Below are 19,033 nucleotides of genomic sequence, written 5' to 3'. Positions count from 1 at the left end.
GGGGAAGGTACGGTGGGATTCGAAATGGTCAGTGATCTGTTTGTAAACTTGGCTTTCGAAGACCTTAGAAAGGCAGGGTAGGATAGATATAGGTCGGTAGCAGTTTGGGTCTAGAGTGTCTCCCCCTTTGAAGAGGGGGATGACCGCGGCAGCTTTCCAATCTTTGGGGATCTCAGACGATGCTAAAGAGAGGTTGAACAAGCTAGTAATAGGGGTTGCAACAATTTTGGCGGATAATTTTAGGAAGAGAGGGTCCAGATTGTCTAGCCCTGCTGATTTGTAGGGGTCAAGATTTTGCAGCTCTTTCAGAACATCAGCTATCTGGATTTGGGTGAAGGAGAAATGGGGGAGGCTTGTGCAAGTTGCAGTGAGGGGTGCAGGGCTGTTGACCGGGGTCAGGGTAGCTAGGTGGAAAGCATGGCCAGCCGTAGAAAAATGCTTATTGAAATTCTCAATTATAGTGGATTTATCGGTGGTGACAGTGTTTCCTAGCCTCAGAGCAGTGGGCAGCTGGGAGGAGGTGCTCTTATTCCCCATAGACTTTAGTGTCCCAGAACTTTTTGGAGTTTGTGTTAAAGGATGCAAATTTCTGTTTGAAAAAGCTAGCCTTTGCTTTCCTAACTGCCTGTGTATATTGGTTCCTAACTTCCCTGAAAAGTTGCTTATCGCGGGGGCTGTTCGATGCTAATGCAGTACGCCACAGGATGTTTTTGTGCTGGTCAAGGGCAGTCAGGTCTGGAGTGAACCAAGGGCTATATCTGTTCCTGGTTCTACATTTTTTGAATGGTGCATGTTTATGTAAGATGGTGAGGAAAGCACTTTTAAAGAATAACCAGGTGTCCTCTACTGACGGGATGAGGTCAATATCCTTCCAGGATACCCGGGCCAGGTCGATTAGAAAGGCCTGCTCACTGAAGTGTTTTAGGGAGCGTTTGACAGTGATGAGGGGTGGTCGCTTGACCACAGACCCATTACGGACGCAGGCAATGATTGCTGAAATCCTAGTTGAAAACAGCAGAGGTGTATTTGGAGGGCAGGTTGGTTAGGATGATATCAATGAGGGTGCCCGTGTTTACAGATTCGGGGTTGTACTTGGTGGGTTCCTTGATAATTTGTGTGAGATTGAGAGCATCAAGCTTAGATTGAAGGATGGCCGGGGTGTTAAGCATGTCCCAGTTTAGGTCACCTAGCAGCACGAGCTCTGAAGATAGATAGGGGGCAATCAATTCGCATATGTTGTGCAGGGCACAGCTGGGGGCAGACGGTGGTCAATAGCAAGCAGCAACGGTAAGAGACTTGTTTCTGGAGAGGTGGAATTTTAAAAGTAGAAGCTCAATTGTTTGGGCACAGACCTGGATAATAAGACAGAACTCTGCAGGCTATCCCTGCAGTAGATTGCAACTCTGTTTTTGGTGGTCTTCCTAAACCAGGATTCAGACATGACATCCGGGTTGGCAGAATGTGCTAGGGCAGTGAATAAAACAAACTTAGGGAGGAGGCTTCTAATGTTAACATGCATGAAACCAAGGCTTTTACGGTTACAGAAGTCAACAAATGATAGCGCCTGGGAAATGGGAGTGGAGCTAGGCACTGCAGAGCCTGGATTAACCTCCACATCACCAGAGGAGGAGTAGGATAAGGGTACGGCTAAAGGCTAACAGAACTGGTCGTCTAGTACGTTCAGAACAGAGTAAAAGGAGCAGGTTTCTGGGCACGGTAGAATAGATTCAAGGCATAATATACAGACAAGGGTGTGGTAGGATGTGAATACAGTGTGGGTAAACCTGTGCATAGTGACGATGAAAAAGATATATTGTCTCTAGAAATATCATTTAAACCAGGGGATGTCACCGCATGTGTGGGAGGTGGAACTAAAGTGTTAACTAAGGCGTATTGAGCAGGGCTAGAGGTTCTACAGTGAAATAAGGCAATAATTGTGAACCAAAACAGCAATGGACAAGGCATATTGATGTTAGGGAGAGGCATGCGTAGCCGAGGGATCATAGGAGTCCAGTGAGTGGCTTCAGGCAGCTAGCGGTCCAGGGGCTAGCAAGCTAGCAGAAGGGCCTTCAAGGGACGTCGCGCCGGAAGAAAGTCTGTTGTGGCACCCTCGTGCAGTTACGTCGGCAGACGGATCAGCAGGGGTCAGTGTGGTAAACCAGGCCAATTGGCAAAATAGGTATAGTGACCAAAGAATTTGTCCGATGGGCCTCTTAAGCTAACAGTCCGATGTGCTCTAGACAGCTTGCGGACCGCGGCTAGCAGGCTAGCGGATGGGCATTCAGGGGATGTCGCGACGGAGGAGCCAGTTGAGAGACCCCCTAGGACGAATCACGCCGGTAGTCCAGTCCAGGGGGCCTAGAAAGGCTTGCTCCATGCTAATTGGTTCTTGCTTCGGGACAGAGCCGTTAGCCAGGAGTGGCCACTCGGATAGCTGCTAGCTAGCTGCGATGATCCAGGTGGGGGGGGAAAGAAGAAGAAAAAAAAAAAGCTTCAGAGCTTCCGGTAGGAATCCGGGGATATGGAGAAAAATAAGTCAGATTTGCTCTGGTTTGAGTGGCGCTGTGCAGACTGGCAAGAGTTTTCCGGTCTAAAGGTAGCTAATGACCGCTAGCAGTGGCTAGCTGACTACTAGCTAGTTAGTTGGCTAGCTTCTGTTGGAGGTTCGGGTTCAGAGAACGGATCAGCAGGGCTCTGTGTGGTAAACCAGGCCAATTGGCAAAATAGGTATAGTGGCCAAAGAATTTATCCGATGGGCCTCTTAAGCTAACAGTCCAATGTGCTCTAGACAGCTAGCGGGCTACGGCTAGCAGGCTAGCGGTTGGGCATTCAGGGGATGTCGCAATGCATTAGCCAGTTGAAAAATCCCCCTCGGGCAGAATTACGTCGGTAGTCCGGTCCAATTGGCAAAATAGGTATTGTAGCCCAAGGAGTGGCTAATGGGCCTCTTCAGCTAGCCGGGAGATGGTCCTAGCAGATCGGCCTAGCGATGGCTAACTGACTACTAGCTAGTAGCCAGTTAGCTGGCTAGCTTTTGATGGTTGTTCCCGGTTCATAAGTATACAAAATAGCGGATCCGTACGACATTGGGTGAGGCGGGTTGCAGGAGAGTATGTTCAGTCAATTATCTGATAGACTTGTCTGAAGACAGGTCATTGATAAAGACTTGTCTGAAGACAGGCCATTGATAAAGACTTGTCTGAAGACAGGCCATTGATAAAGACTTGTCTGAAGACAGGCCATTGATAAAGACTTGTCTGAAGACAGGCCATTGATAAAGACTTGTCTGAAGACAGGCCATTGATAAAGACTTGTCTGAAGACAGGCCATTGATAAAGACTTGTCTGAAGACAGGCCATTGATAAAGACTTGTCTGAAGACAGGCCATTGATAAAGACTTGTCTGAAGACAGGCCATTGATAAAGACTTGTCTGAAGACAGGCCATTGATAAAGACTTGTCTGAAGACAGGCCATTGATAAAGACTTGTCTGAAGACAGGCCATTGATAAAGACTTGTCTGAAGACAGGCCATTGATAAAGACTTGTCTGAAGACAGGCCATTGAAACCAGTAAGCTATTTCTCTCGTGTTCTATTGGTTTGTAACTTTCTTTCATTGTCTAGTAGCCAAATTCACATTCCCGCGTAGCCTAACGCCTTGGCACATGACTAGACTATTACTATACTAGACTAGACTATTATGCTGCCCTAATAATGTGAAGAAATAACAGTTTATCAACATTTTAAGCTAAACGGTCTAATATGTTGCATCAGACTCATTGCTTTTGAACGTTTTTTTTTATGTAGCATAGGCCTACTGGTTGTAGGAATTTGGGATCTATTGTCCCACAATTGTCCCAGAGTTTGTTTCGGCTATTTCTTTCTCGACAAGCTGCCCAATAGAATAGGTACACTGTTCTACTGTGGGGGATAGTAGATTGACATAGACGGCACGTCCATAAGGCTTAGGGAAACTAAGCTTTCGCTAAGTGAATTGAATTAAATTGCCAAAGTGATATAGCCTAATTAGCCTACTGTCTATACAGAAATAAATACAATCATTCTGAATAGACTACTAAAGCATGATTTGGCCAAAGAGGATCATTTAGCTTCCCCTAGCTGTAAAAAATGATTAGTTGTGGATCGTTTTAAATCGCATTGCCTAGAGTCTGTGGAAAAAGGCAGCGCGCGCGGCAAATACCAAATAAATGATTGCGGAGTTGTGACTGTCAGTGAAAAGTAGAGGGGCCCTGCCAGGCATATCGCTATATTTGTAAATGAAATCGTGAGAAAACATAGTTTGGAAAACAAATGGCTGTTGTAAAGCAAAGATAATGAAAAGACTCTAACCTGTCTTTATAGTTATCAAAATTCTCAACTTAATTGAGGGAGCCTATAGGCCTACGGTTGTTATCTTATTGGCACCAGCAGAGAGCATCGGCCGTATCCCCAGTGAGTGGGCACAGCATGTTCACTCTTTATCATTGTTGGGTCAGTGCCACTTATGTTTGTTTCTGGACAATAATTTCCTCCTCCAGTTTAGATGGACGTCATCTTCTATGTGTCTCCTTCTCTGCCGGTTTATATGGACAGCGTTGATGTTATTGATCTGTTGTCATTGTCATGCAGAGTAGGCTACCCTGTAATTTGTCATATTAAGAAAAGATTCTGCTGATGTCTCCAGTCATACAAAGTGTAGTAGAATTGTATGAAATGTGTTTTCCCGTGCAAAGAAAGAAGAAACACATCTGATATGGCCTATAGCCCAGGCCTCTACGCTATACGCCACTTAGCCATGCAATGAACTGTCTTTTTTCAAAACAGTGATTTAGTTGTATTATAAACCTAAATTATGACTAGCCAATCTACTCATCACATTCTGAATAGTAGGCTGTCTTACATAAGTCTCTGCAAATGTGATGACGCATGGAATGCTTTATTTTGAAGCTGCATTTATGGTGAACATTTGCTTCCCCCAAACTTAACTCACACGGCTCGTATGCCTTGGCTAGTGATTTAGCTGTTCGTTACTCATCTTGTTGTCTGAGGAAAAGTAAATGTGGACAGTTCTTCTAACGTCTTCAATGTGAGCGGTAAAGAAGGACACGTCATTGCATCCTCCATTTGCACGTTCTGTTCAGATGAATTACCATGATCAAAATGTGATTTCTGTCATTCTGAGCACCGTGGGTGGACTCCCTAATCAGGGTACAATGCATACGGGGTCCGGTAAATTTCTCAAATATCCGGTGCCGCATTTTCATAACGGAAACCCTGAGACACACACCTCAAGGTATTTTCATAAGGATAGCATTTTATTGTAGTACTATAGCTATCACGGGTTAGGGCTATCACAGGTGATGGATTTTACTTTAATTTAATTGTGGCAATGTTTTTTTTCTCTCTTGCCCTTTATCCCTCCCTCCCTCCCTCCTTCCCTCTATGCAGGACGGATTACTTTAGAAACTTTGTTGATTCCTGCCTTCAGAAAATCCCCCAGGATAGACCCAAGTCTGACCATCTACTAAACGTAAGAACACTCAACAACAAAAAATTCACATGAAGATTTTGGTTTTTAGGGTTTTTTCACATATAGTCCTCTTTTTAAAATAACCGATCTCAGTCCTCTTTTAAAATAACCCAATCTCAGTCCTCTTTTTAAAATAACCCAATCTCAGTCCTCTTTTTAAAATAACCAATCTCAGTCCTCTTTTTAAAATAACCAATCTCAGTCCTCTTTTTAAAATAACCGATCTCAGTCCTCTTTTTAAAATAACCAATCTCAGTCCTCTTTTTAAAATAACCAATCTCAGTCCTCTTTTTAAAATAACCAATCTCAGTCCTCTTTTTAAAATAACCAATCTCAGTCCTCTTTTTAAAATAACCAATCTCAGTCCTCTTTTTAAAATAACCAATCTCAGTCCTCTTTTTAAAATAACCAATCTCAGTCCTCTTTTTAAAATAACCAATCTCAGTCCTCTTTTTAAAATAACCAATCTCAGTCCTCTTTTTAAAATAACCAATCTCAGTCCTCTTTTTAAAATAACCAATCTCAGTCCTCTTTTTAAAATAACCAATCTCAGTCCTCTTTTTAAAATAACCAATCTCAGTCCTCTTTTTAAAATAACCAATCTCAGTCCTCTTTTTAAAATAACCAATCTCAGTCCTCTTTTTAAAATAACCAATCTCAGTCCTCTTTTTAAAATAACCAATCTCAGTCCTCTTTTTAAAATAACCAATCTCAGTCCTCTTTTTAAAATAACCAATCTCAGTCCTCTTTTTAAAATAACCAATCTCAGTCCTCTTTTTAAAATAACCAATCTCAGTCCTCTTTTTAAAATAACCAATCTCAGTCCTCTTTTTAAAATAACCAATCTCAGTCCTCTTTTTAAAATAACCAATCTCAGTCCTCTTTTTAAAATAACCAATCTCAGTCCTCTTTTTAAAATAACCAATCTCAGTCCTCTTTTTAAAATAACCAATCTCAGTCCTCTTTTTAAAATAACCAATCTCAGTCCTCTTTTTAAAATAACCAATCTCAGTCCTCTTTTTAAAATAACCAATCTCAGTCCTCTTTTTAAAATAACCAATCTCAGTCCTCTTTTTAAAATAACCAATCTCAGTCCTCTTTTTAAAATAACCAATCTCAGTCCTCTTTTTAAAATAACCAATCTCAGTCCTCTTTTTAAAATAACCAATCTCAGTCCTCTTTTTAAAATAACCAATCTCAGTCCTCTTTTTAAAATAACCAATCTCAGTCCTCTTTTTAAAATAACCAATCTCAGTCCTCTTTTTAAAATAACCAATCTCAGTCCTCTTTTTAAAATAACCAATCTCAGTCCTCTTTTTAAAATAACCAATCTCAGTCCTCTTTTTAAAATAACCAATCTCAGTCCTCTTTTTAAAATAACCAATCTCAGTCCTCTTTTTAAAATAACCAATCTCAGTCCTCTTTTTAAAATAACCAATCTCAGTCCTCTTTTTAAAATAACCAATCTCAGTCCTCTTTTTAAAATAACCAATCTCAGTCCTCTTTTTAAAATAACCAATCTCAGTCCTCTTTTTAAAATAACCAATCTCAGTCCTCTTTTTAAAATAACCAATCTCAGTCCTCTTTTTAAAATAACCAATCTCAGTCCTCTTTTTAAAATAACCAATCTCAGTCCTCTTTTTAAAATAACCAATCTCAGTCCTCTTTTTAAAATAACCAATCTCAGTCCTCTTTTTAAAATAACCAATCTCAGTCCTCTTTTTAAAATAACCAATCTCAGTCCTCTTTTTAAAATAACCAATCTCAGTCCTCTTTTTAAAATAACCAATCTCAGTCCTCTTTTTAAAATAACCAATCTCAGTCCTCTTTTTAAAATAACCAATCTCAGTCCTCTTTTTAAAATAACCAATCTCAGTCCTCTTTTTAAAATAACCAATCTCAGTCCTCTTTTTAAAATAACCAATCTCAGTCCTCTTTTTAAAATAACCAATCTCAGTCCTCTTTTTAAAATAACCAATCTCAGTCCTCTTTTTAAAATAACCAATCTCAGTCCTCTTTTTAAAATAACCAATCTCAGTCCTCTTTTTAAAATAACCAATCTCAGTCCTCTTTTTAAAATAACCAATCTCAGTCCTCTTTTTAAAATAACCAATCTCAGTCCTCTTTTTAAAATAACCAATCTCAGTCCTCTTTTTAAAATAACCAATCTCAGTCCTCTTTTTAAAATAACCAATCTCAGTCCTCTTTTTAAAATAACCAATCTCAGTCCTCTTTTTAAAATAACCAATCTCAGTCCTCTTTTTAAAATAACCAATCTCAGTCCTCTTTTTAAAATAACCAATCTCAGTCCTCTTTTTAAAATAACCAATCTCAGTCCTCTTTTTAAAATAACCAATCTCAGTCCTCTTTTTAAAATAACCAATCTCAGTCCTCTTTTTAAAATAACCAATCTCAGTCCTCTTTTTAAAATAACCAATCTCAGTCCTCTTTTTAAAATAACCAATCTCAGTCCTCTTTTTAAAATAACCGATCTCAGTCCTCTTTTTAAAATAACCCGATCTCAGTCCTCTTTAAAGTGAACTAGGGGGTTAAAAAAAAAGCTAAATAACTGTTCTCTTTTTATGTTATGTTTAAAAATGAACCAAGATATTCACTTTGGGTTCTTACAAAGTGCAGGACGAGCCATTCCATCAGAATCTGTTCTCGGACAGCTAGATATATATAAAAAAAATCACCTTTATTTAACTAGGCAAGTCAGTTAAGAACTTAAGAACAAATTCTTATTTACAATGACGGCCTACACCGGCCAAACCCAGACAACGCTGGGCTAATTGTGCTCCGCCCTATGGGACTCCCAATCACGGCTGGTTGTGATAAAGCCTACTTACATTTTGGAATCTTATAGATTGCATTTGGTTAAAATATGAGACAAAAGTCTTCCGAGTGGCGCAGTGGTCCAAGGCACTGCATCGCAGTACTAGCTGTGCCACTGGAGATTCTGGGTTCGATTCCAGGCTCTGCCGCGACCGGAAAACAAATGGGCCGGTGCACAATCGGCCCAGCATTATGTCGTTGTCCCATCGCGCACTAGCGACTCCTGTGGCGGGCCGGGAACAGTGCACGCTGACACGGTCGCCAGGTGTACGGTGTTTCCTCCCACACATTGGTGCAGCTGGCTTCCTGGTTAAATGGGCATTGTGTCAAAAAGCAGTGCAGCTTGGTTGTGTTTTGGAGGACGCACAGCTCTCGACCTTCGCCTCTCCAGAGTCCGTACGCGAGTTACAGCGATGAGACAAGAATGTAACTACCAATTTGGATTCCACGAAATTGGGGAGAAAAGGCGGTAAAAAACTACAAATAATAATAATAATCAATACAAACTATGAGACATAATAAATGTATTCAGAAGATACTATTAACATGTAAATATTATTGGTAACAGAATAATTAGCAGAAGAGTTAACTGCAGATTGAATAGTGAATTTGTACACCCAATATAGGCGACTGCCCCTTTAAGAGCGAGAATCGATGTTGTAACCTATGTTCCCAGCTTATAGATTACTGTCTTCTCTCTATTCAAACCCCTCTATGGAATATACCACTTACTTAACTACCAGCCTATAGATCACATATGGCAAACAAATCATCTGAACAAAAAATTCCACGCATATTTTGGCATTTCTGTGCATTTTTGACAATTGCTAATCAATATCCAACGACGGCACACATTTTTTTTCTACAAACCTTCACACCATCTTCTCTCTCCTTGTGTGAGGGGTTATGTCAGGGGAAACGGTGTAGCAGTAGTCTAGTGTGAGGGGTTATATCAGGGGAAACGGTGTAGCAGTAGTCTAGTGTGAGGGGTTATGTCAGGGGAAACAGTGTAGCAGTAGTCTAGTGTGAGGGGTTATGTCAGGGGAAACGGTGTAGCAGTAGTCTAGTGTGAGGGGTTATGTCAGGGGAAACGGTGTAGCAGTAGTCTAGTATGAGGGGTTATGTCAGGGGAAACGGTGTAGCAGTAGTCTAGTGTGAGGGGTTATGGCAGGGGAAACGGTGTTGCAGTAGTCTAGTGTGAGGGGTTATGTCAGTAGTCTAGTGTGAGGGGTTATGACAGGGAAAACGGTGTTGCAGTAGTCTAGTGTGAGGGGTTATGTCAGTAGTCTAGTGTGAGGGGTTATGGCAGGGGAAACGGTGTTGCAGTAGTCTAGTGTGAGGGGTTATGTCAGGGGAAACGGTGTTGCAGTAGTCTAATGTGAGGGGTTATGTCAGGGGAAACGGTGTAGCAGTAGTCTAGTGTGAGGGGTTATGACAGTAGTCTAGTGTGAGGGGTTATGTCAGGGGAAACGGTGTAGCAGTAGTCTAGTGTGAGGGGTTATGGCAGGGGAAACGGTGTTGCAGTAGTCTAGTGTGAGGGGTTATGTCAGGGGAAACGGTGTAGCAGTAGTCTAGTGTGAGGGGTTATGTCAGGGGAAACGGTGTAGCAGTAGTCTAGTGTGAGGGGTTATGTCAGGGGAAACAGTGGTCTAGTGTGAGGGGTTATGGCAGGGGAAACGGTGTAGCAGAAGTCTAGTGTGAGGGGTTATGGCAGGGGAAACAGTGTAGCAGTAGTCTAGTGTGAGGGGTTATATCAGGGGAAACGGTGTAGCAGTAGTCTAGTGTGAGGGGTTATGTCAGGGGAAACAGTGTAGCAGTAGTCTAGTGTGAGGGGTTATGTCAGGGGAAACGGTGTAGCAGTAGTCTAGTGTGAGGGGTTATGACAGTAGTCTAGTGTGAGGGGTTATGTCAGGGGAAACGGTGTAGCAGTAGTCTAGTGTGAGGGGTTATGTCAGGGGAAACGGTGTAGCAGTAGTCTAGTGTGAGGGGTTATGACAGTAGTCTAGTGTGAGGGGTTATGTCAGGGGAAACGGTGTAGCAGTAGTCTAGTGTGAGGGGTTATGTCAGGGGAAACGGTGTAGCAGAAGTCTAGTGTGTCGTGCAGGAATAATGACAAGCAAACTTGGGAAGCTTTGCATTCACATTACCCTAAAAAAAAAGGGACCGGACCGCAGAATTCAAGCGAACTGAACTCCGACCACCTCTCAAGATCTCAGTTCGGTTCGTTTCGGGGCTCTTTTGAGAGGTCTCAGTTCCAACCTCACTGAGTACACTAAAATTGTCTGAAAGCCACCAAGTGTAAAAACACCCTAAAAATAATGCTATGTAAATTTCAACTGGTGAACTGAATAGGCCTGAATTAACAAATTAAATTTACCCCGTCCTTCCTCTCCTTCACTCTTTCCCTCCCTCTCTCTCCTCCCCCTGTAGCATGCGTTTGTCCAACGAGAGCGTCCAGACTCTGTTCTGATGGATCTGATCCTGAGGACCAAAGAGGCGGTCAGGGAGCTGGACAACCTGCAGTACCGTAAGATGAAGAAGATCCTGTTCCAGGAGGCTCACAACGGACCACAGGCTGAGACACAGGACGGAGACCAGGTGTGTGTGTGTGTGTGTGTGTGTGTGTGTGTGTGTGTGTGTGTGTGTGTGTGGGGGGGGGGGGGGTAGTTTTGCATGTAATCTTCAGTACCAATCAGAGCAGAGGTAGCAGCCAGGGGATGAAGCTAAACATACTATCTGACCACTCTCTGTTTTCCTATTTGTGAGGCTGTCTGTCTCCCTGTGTCTGTTTCCCTCCCCCTTTCTCTTTGTCTGTCTGTCTCTCTCTCTCTCACTGTCTGGGTGTCTCTCTCTTTCTCTGTCTGGGTGTGTCTAGGAGGTGGAGCACGGTGCAGGTCGTACAGACACAGTGAACAGTGTGGGCAGTAACCAGTCCATCCCCAGTATGTCTATCAGCTCCCAGAGCAGCTCAGTCAACAGTCTGAATGAAGCAGCACAGGACGACCGCAGTGAACTGGACCTGATGGAGGGAGACCACACGGTCATGTCCAACAGCTCTGTCATACACCTCAAACTGGTGGGGCTACTTCACACTGAAGTGATGATGGCCGAGAAGTCGCTGTTTGGAGGATATATTGGCATGGGTGTTAGGCCCGAGACTAAGCGACCCATGCCAATATATCCTCCAAACACCGGCTTCGAAGGCATTATCACTTTTATACAACGTGTTACCAACATATTCAAATGATTGACATACTTTCATTTAAAAACTTTATTTTGATACATTTATTCATACTATTTCCTCCTTCCGCGAGATATCTAATACCAGTCAAAAGTTTGGATACACCTATTCATTCAATGGTTCTTATTTATTTGTACTATTTTCTACATTGTAGAATAGTAGTGAAGACATCAGAACTATGAAATAACACATATGGCATCATGTAGTAACCAAAAAAGTGTTAAACAAATCAAAATATATTTTATATTTTGAGGTTCTTCAAAGTAGCCACCCTTTGCCTTGATGACCGCTTTACACGCTCTTGGCATTCTCTCAACCAGCTTCATGAGGTTGTCATCTGGAATGCATTTCAATTAACAGGTGTGCCTTGTTAAAAGTTAATTTGTGGAATTTCTTTCCTTAATATGTTTGAGCCAATCAGTTGTGTTGTGACAATGTAGGGGTGGTATACAGAAGTCCATATTATGGCAAGAACAGCTCAAATAAGCAAAGAGAAACGCCAGTCCATCATTACTTTAAGACATCTTGAAAATGTCAAGAACTTTTAAAGTGTCTTCAATTGCAGTCACAAAAACCATCAAGCGCTGTGATGAAACTGGCTCTCATGAGGACCGCCACAGGAAAGGAAGACCCAGAGTTACCTCTGCTTCAGAGGATAAGTTCATTAGAGTTACGAGCCTCAGAAATTGCAGCCCAAATAAATGTTTCAGACACATCTCAACATAAACTGTTCAGAGGAGACTGCGTGAATCAGGCCTTCATGGTCGAATTGCTGCAAAGAAACCACTACTAAAGGACACCAATAAGAAGAAGAAGAGACTGGTTTGGGCCAAGAAACAGAAGCAATGGACATTAGACCGGTGGAAATCTGTCTTTAGGTCTGATGAGTCCAAATGTGAGATTTTTGGTTTCAACCGTCGTGTCTTTGTGAGACGCAGATTAGGTGAACGGATGATCTCTGCATGTGTGGTTCCCACCATGAAGCATGGAGGAGGAGGTGTGGGGGTGCTTTGCTGATGATACTGTCTGTGATTTATTTAGAATTCAAGGCACACTTAACCAGCATGGCTATCGCAGCATTCTATAGCGATACGCCATCCCATCTGGTTTGCGCTTAGTGGGACTATCATTTGTTTTTTAACAGGACAATGACCCAAAACACACCTCCAGGCTGTATAAGGGCTATTTGACCAAGAAGGAGGGTGATTGAGTGCTGCATCAGATGACTTGGCCTCCACAATCACCCAACCTCAACCCAATTGAGATGGTTTGGGATGAGTTGGACCGCAGAGTGACGGGAAAGCAGCCAAAAAGTGCTCAGCATATGTGGGAACTCCTTCAGGACTGTTGGAAAAGTGTTCAGGGTGAAGCTGTTTGAGAGAATGCCAAGAGTGTGCAAAGCTGTCATCAAGGCAAAGGATGGCTACTTGAAGATTCTAAAATATATTTTGATTTGTTTAACACATATTTTTGGTTACTACATGATTCCATATGTGTTATTTCATAGTTTTGATGTCTTCACTATTATTCTACAATGTAGAATACAGTAAAAATAAAGAAAAATCCTTGAATGAGTGGGTGTGTCTAAACTTCTGACTGGTACTGTAGTCCCGACACAAATCTAGGTTTGCTATCCAAGCTGGCTGGTCGTTCGTTCTATCGGTTCGGCTGCCAGAGACGCGATCCAGTCGTTCAGTCTTTTTGTTCTGTGTTTATGAACGTGACCCAGTCGTTCGTTCGTAACGTTCTTATCCCTTGCTAGCTAGCCAACTACGGCTAACTTAGTCACAGTCAAACAGTGCAGCCAGAATAACAGCAGTCAGAATAACAGCAGCAGTGCAGTCAGAATAACAGCAGTCAGAATAACAGCAGCAGTGCAGTCAGAATAACAGCAGCAGTGCAGTCAGAATAACAGCAGCAGTGCAGTCAGAATAACAGCAGCCAGAATAACAGCAGTCAGAATAACAGCAGTCAGAATAACAGCAGCAGTGTAGTCAGAATAACAGCAGTCAGAATAACAGCAGCAGTGCAGTCAGAATAACAGCAGTCAGAATAACAGCAGTCAGAATAACAGCAGTCAGAATAACAGCAGTCAGAATAACAGCAGTCAGAATAACAGCAGCCAGAATAACAGCAGCAGTGCAGCCAGAATAACAGCAGTCAGAATAACAGCAGCAGTGCAGCCAGAATAACAGCAGTCAGAATAACAGCAGCAGTGCAGTCAGAATAACAGCAGCAGTGCAGTCAGAGTAACAGCAGCCAGAATAACAGCAGTCAGAATAACAGCAGCAGTGCAGTCAGAGTAACAGCAGCCAGATTAACAGCAGCAGTGCAGTCAGAGTAACAGCAGCAGTGCAGTCAGAGTAACAGCAGTCAGAATAACAGCAGTCAGAATAACAGCAGCAGTGCAGTCAGAATAACAGCAGTCAGAATAACAGCAGCAGTGCAGTCAGAATAACAGCAGCAGTGCAGTCAGAGTAACAGCAGTCAGAATAACAGCAGTCAGAATAACAGCAGCAGTGCAGTCAGAATAACAGCAGTCAGAATAACAGCAGCAGTGCAGTCAGAATAACAGCAGTCAGAATAACAGCAGCCAGAATAACAGCAGCAGTGCAGCCAGAATAACAGCAGTCAGAATAACAGCAGTCAGAATAACAGCAGCAGTGCAGTCAGAATAACAGCAGCAGTGCAGTCAGAATAACAGCAGTCAGAATAACAGCAGCAGTGCAGTCAGAGTAACAGCAGCCAGAATAACAGCAGCAGTGCAGTCAGAGTAACAGCAGTCAGAATAACAGCAGCAGTGCAGCCAGAATAACAGCAGTCAGAATAACAGCAGTCAGAATAACAGCAGTCAGAATAACAGCAGCCAGAATAACAGCAGCAGTGCAGTCAGAATAACAGCAGCAGTGCAGTCAGAATAACAGCAGCAGCGCAGTCAGAATAACAGCAGCAGCGCAGTCAGAATAACAGCAGCAGCGCAGTCAGAATAACAGCAGCAGTGCAGTCAGAATAACAGCAGCAGTGCAGTCAGAATAACAGCAGCAGTGCAGTCAGAATAACAGCAGCAGTGCAGCCAGAATAACAGCAGCAGCGCAGTCAGAATAACAGCAGCAGTGCAGCCAGAATAACAGCAGCAGCGCAGTCAGAATAACAGCAGCCAGAATAACAGCAGCAGTGCAGTCAGAATAACAGCAGCAGTGCAGTCAGAATAACAGCAGCAGCGCAGTCAGAATAACAGCAGCAGTGCAGTCAGAATAACAGCAGCAGCGCAGTCAGAATAACAGCAGCAGTGCAGTCAGAATAACAGCAGCAGTGCAGCCAGAATAACAGCAGCAGCGCAGTCAGAATAACAGCAGTCAGAATAACAGCAGCCAGAATAACAGCAGCAGTGCAGTCAGAATAACAGCAGCAGTGCAGTCAGAATAACAGCAGCAGTGCAGTCAGAATAACAGCAGCAGCGCAGTCAGAATAACAGCAGCAGTGCAGTCAGAATAACAGCAGCAGCGCAGTCAGAATAACAGCAGTCAGAATAACAGCAGCCAGAATAACAGCAGCAGTGCAGTCAGAATAACAGCAGCCAGAATAACAGCAGCAGCGCAGTCAGAATAACAGCAGCCAGAATAACAGCAGCAGTGCAGTCAGAATAACAGCAGCAGTGCAGTCAGAATAACAGCAGCCAGAATAACAGCAGCAGTGCAGTCAGAATAACAGCAGCCAGAATAACAGCAGCAGTGCAGCCAGAATAACAGCAGCAGTGCAGTCAGAATAACAGCAGCAGTGCAGCCAGAATAACAGCAGCAGTGCAGTCAGAATAACAGCAGCAGTGCAGTCAGAATAACAGCAGCAGTGCAGTCAGAATAACAGCAGTCAGAATAACAGCAGTCAGAATAACAGCAGCAGTGCAGTCAGAATAACAGCAGCAGTGCAGTCAGAATAACAGCAGCAGTGCAGTCAGAATAACAGCAGCCAGAATAACAGCAGCAGTGCAGTCAGAATAACAGCAGCCAGAATAACAGCAGCAGTGCAGTCAGAATAACAGCAGCAGTGCAGTCAGAATAACAGCAGCAGTGCAGCCAGAATAACAGCAGCCAGAATAACAGCAGCAGTGCAGTCAGAATAACAGCAGCCAGAATAACAGCAGCAGTGCAGTCAGAATAACAGCAGCCAGAATAACAGCAGCAGCGCAGTCAGAATAACAGCAGCAGTGCAGTCAGAATAACAGCAGTCAGAATAACAGCAGTCAGAATAACAGCAGCAGTGCAGTCAGAATAACAGCAGCCAGAATAACAGCAGCAGTGCAGTCAGAATAACAGCAGCCAGAATAACAGCAGCAGCGCAGTCAGAATAACAGCAGCAGTGCAGTCAGAATAACAGCAGTCAGAATAACAGCAGCCAGAATAACAGCAGCAGCGCAGTCAGAATAACAGCAGCAGCGCAGTCAGAATAACAGCAGCAGTGCAGCCAGAATAACAGCAGCAGTGCAGTCAGAATAACAGCAGCAGTGCAGCCAGAATAACAGCAGTCAGAATAACAGCAGCCAGAATAACAGCAGCAGTGCAGTCAGAATAACAGCAGCAGTGCAGTCAGAATAACAGCAGCAGTGCAGTCAGAATAACAGCAGCAGTGCAGTCAGAATAACAGCAGTCAGAATAACAGCAGCCAGAATAACAGCAGCAGTGCAGTCAGAATAACAGCAGCAGTGCAGTCAGAATAACAGCAGCAGTGCAGTCAGAATAACAGCAGCAGTGCAGTCAGAATAACAGCAGCAGTGCAGTCAGAATAACAGCAGCAGCGCAGTCAGAATAACAGCAGCAGTGCAGTCAGAATAACAGCAGCAGTGCAGTCAGAATAACAGCAGCAGTGCAGTCAGAATAACAGCAGCCAGAATAACAGCAGCAGTGCAGTCAGAATAACAGCAGCAGTGCAGCCAGAATAACAGCAGTCAGAATAACAGCAGCCAGAATAACAGCAGCAGAGCAGTCAGAATAACAGCAGTCAGAATAACAGCAGCCAGAATAACAGCAGCAGTGCAGTCAGAATAACAGCAGCAGTGCAGCCAGAATAACAGCAGCCAGAATAACAGCAGCAGTGCAGCCAGAATAACAGCAGCAGTGCAGCCAGAATAACAGCAGTCAGAATAACAGCAGCCAGAATAACAGCAGCAGTGCAGTCAGAATAACAGCAGCAGTGCAGTCAGAATAACAGCAGCAGTGCAGCCAGAATAACAGCAGCAGTGCAGCCAGAATAACAGCAGCAGTGCAGTCAGAATAAGTAGCTGCATTTGCATTGTTTCAGCTGTTTTCTCGTGACATTTATTTGGAGACATCCATAACAATGTGCTAACGAGGCGTGATTTCACCTGGTGTAGAAAATGTGCTCTCTCGTCAGGACACTGTTGTTCAGAGGAGCTAGCCAACAACACCGCTAACACAATCACTTCAAACTGAAGCTGGGAAGACTGCTAACTATCTGCATTTCATTTAGTTTTACCTGTTTTCTATTGACATTTCTTTGTATATGTCCATAAAAAGAATGCTGATTTTCATGATTTCGACTAGCTGAGAAAAGCTGCCTGTCTATCTCACCCCGACTCCCAACACATTCATTACTATGGGACAGCTGGGGATGGAATTTCAACAGTGAAGCCATGTTGAAAATGTCAGAGAGACAGACAGCAAGGTTTATACAAATCTCCGCTGTTGAAAACTAAAATGTTAGTCTAAAAGAAATCTGAGATGATGGCCAGATGCTTTTTATAGTGGAGATGACGTTTATAAATTGCCTGGCTGGGCTGATGAGACAGTGGATTAAGCAGTCCGATGGAACGGAGTAAATAGGCATTTTAATGTCATAGATTTAGCAGGTGGTAACTTGTGGAATAGACACCAGCTGGAATGCGGTTTTAACCCATCAGTGTCCAGGATTAGACCCACCCGTTGTATAAACTGCTATACATACCATACACACACACACACACCACTTTACACACCTTGATACACACACCGCTTTACACACTGCTATATTATATTATATATATATATACACACACACTCTACATGTACACATGATGATGAAAATGATGTTGATAATGATGACAATGCCTTGGCCAGGAGGAAGAGGAGGGTTACCATGGTGACCCAGAGGTGCAGGGCCATCCCACAGAGCCCCCGGCCGCTCAACCCCCAAGGAAACACTACAGAGAACGCAACAGAGAACACTTCGCTACCATACGCACTGCCTCACTGGTGAGAACACACACCTTACACACACTGCCTCACTGGTGAGAACACACCTACACACACTGCCTCACTGGTGAGAACACACACCTACACACACTGCCTCACTGGTGAGAACACACACCTTACACACACTGCCTCACTGGTGAGAACACACACCTACACACACTGCCTCACTGGTGAGAACACACACCTTACACACACTGCCTCACTGGTGAGAACACACACCTACACACACTGCCTCACTGGTGAGAACACACACCTTACACACACTGCCTCACTGGTGAGAACACACACCTACACACACTGCCTCACTGGTGAGAACACACACCTACACACACTGCCTCACTGGTGAGAACAAACACCTACATACTGCCTCACTGGTGAGAACACACACCTACACACACTGCCTCACTGGTGAGAACACACACCAACACACACTGCCTCACTGGTGAGAACACACACCTACATACTGCCTCACTGGTGAGAACACACACCTACACACACTGCCTCACTGGTGAGAACACACACCTACACACACTGCCTCACTGGTGAGAACACACACCTACACACACTGCCTCACTGGTGAGAACACACACCAACACACACTGCCTCACTGGTGAGAACACACACCAACACACACTGCCTCACTGGTGAGAACACACACCAACACACACTGCCTCACTGGTGAGAACACACACCTACACACACTGCCTCACTGGTGAGAACACACACCTACACACACTGCCTCACTGGTGAGAACACACACCTACACACACTGCCTCACTGGTGAGAACACACACCTACACACACTGCCTCACTGGTGAGAACACACACCTACACACACTGCCTCACTGGTGAGAACACACACCTACACACTGCCTCACTGGTGAGAACACACACCTATACGCACTGCCTCACTGGTGAGAACACACACCTATACGCACTGCCTCACTGGTGAGAACACACACCTATACGCACTGCCTCACTGGTGAGAACACACACCTACACACACTGCCTCACTGGTGAGAACACACACCTACATACTGCCTCACTGGTGAGAACACACACCTATACGCACTGCCTCACTGGTGAGAACACACACCTACACACACTGCCTCACTGGTGAGAACATACACCTACACACACTGCCTCACTGGTGAGAACACACACCAACATACTGCCTCACTGG

The 19,033-nt window shown here is 43.9% G+C and overlaps 1 protein-coding gene across 2 annotated transcripts in view; it reads left to right on the top strand.

Annotated features, from left to right (window-relative positions):
• The window catches only part of LOC129863568 (serine/threonine-protein kinase TAO1-like), a 57,551-nt gene that overhangs the window by 17,448 nt on the left and 21,070 nt on the right, over positions 1-19,033 (top strand). Inside the window, exons 10-13 of one of the 2 annotated variants that reach the window (XM_055935631.1) lie at positions 5,448-5,529; positions 10,795-10,962; positions 11,240-11,440; positions 17,716-17,850. In XM_055935631.1, coding sequence (XP_055791606.1) covers positions 5,448-5,529; positions 10,795-10,962; positions 11,240-11,440; positions 17,716-17,850 — 586 coding nt within the window. Of the gene's footprint in view, positions 1-5,447; positions 5,530-10,794; positions 10,963-11,239; positions 11,441-17,715; positions 17,851-18,920; positions 18,933-19,033 lie in introns of those variants that run through there. The other variant, XM_055935632.1, reaches the window with a different exon arrangement.

Source organism: Salvelinus fontinalis, chromosome 10 (genome assembly GCF_029448725.1).
Source record: "Salvelinus fontinalis isolate EN_2023a chromosome 10, ASM2944872v1, whole genome shotgun sequence".
Lineage (NCBI taxonomy): Eukaryota > Metazoa > Chordata > Actinopteri > Salmoniformes > Salmonidae > Salvelinus > Salvelinus fontinalis.
The sequence above is the reverse complement of the archived record's forward strand: the minus strand, read 5'-3'. Positions and strand labels throughout refer to the sequence as shown.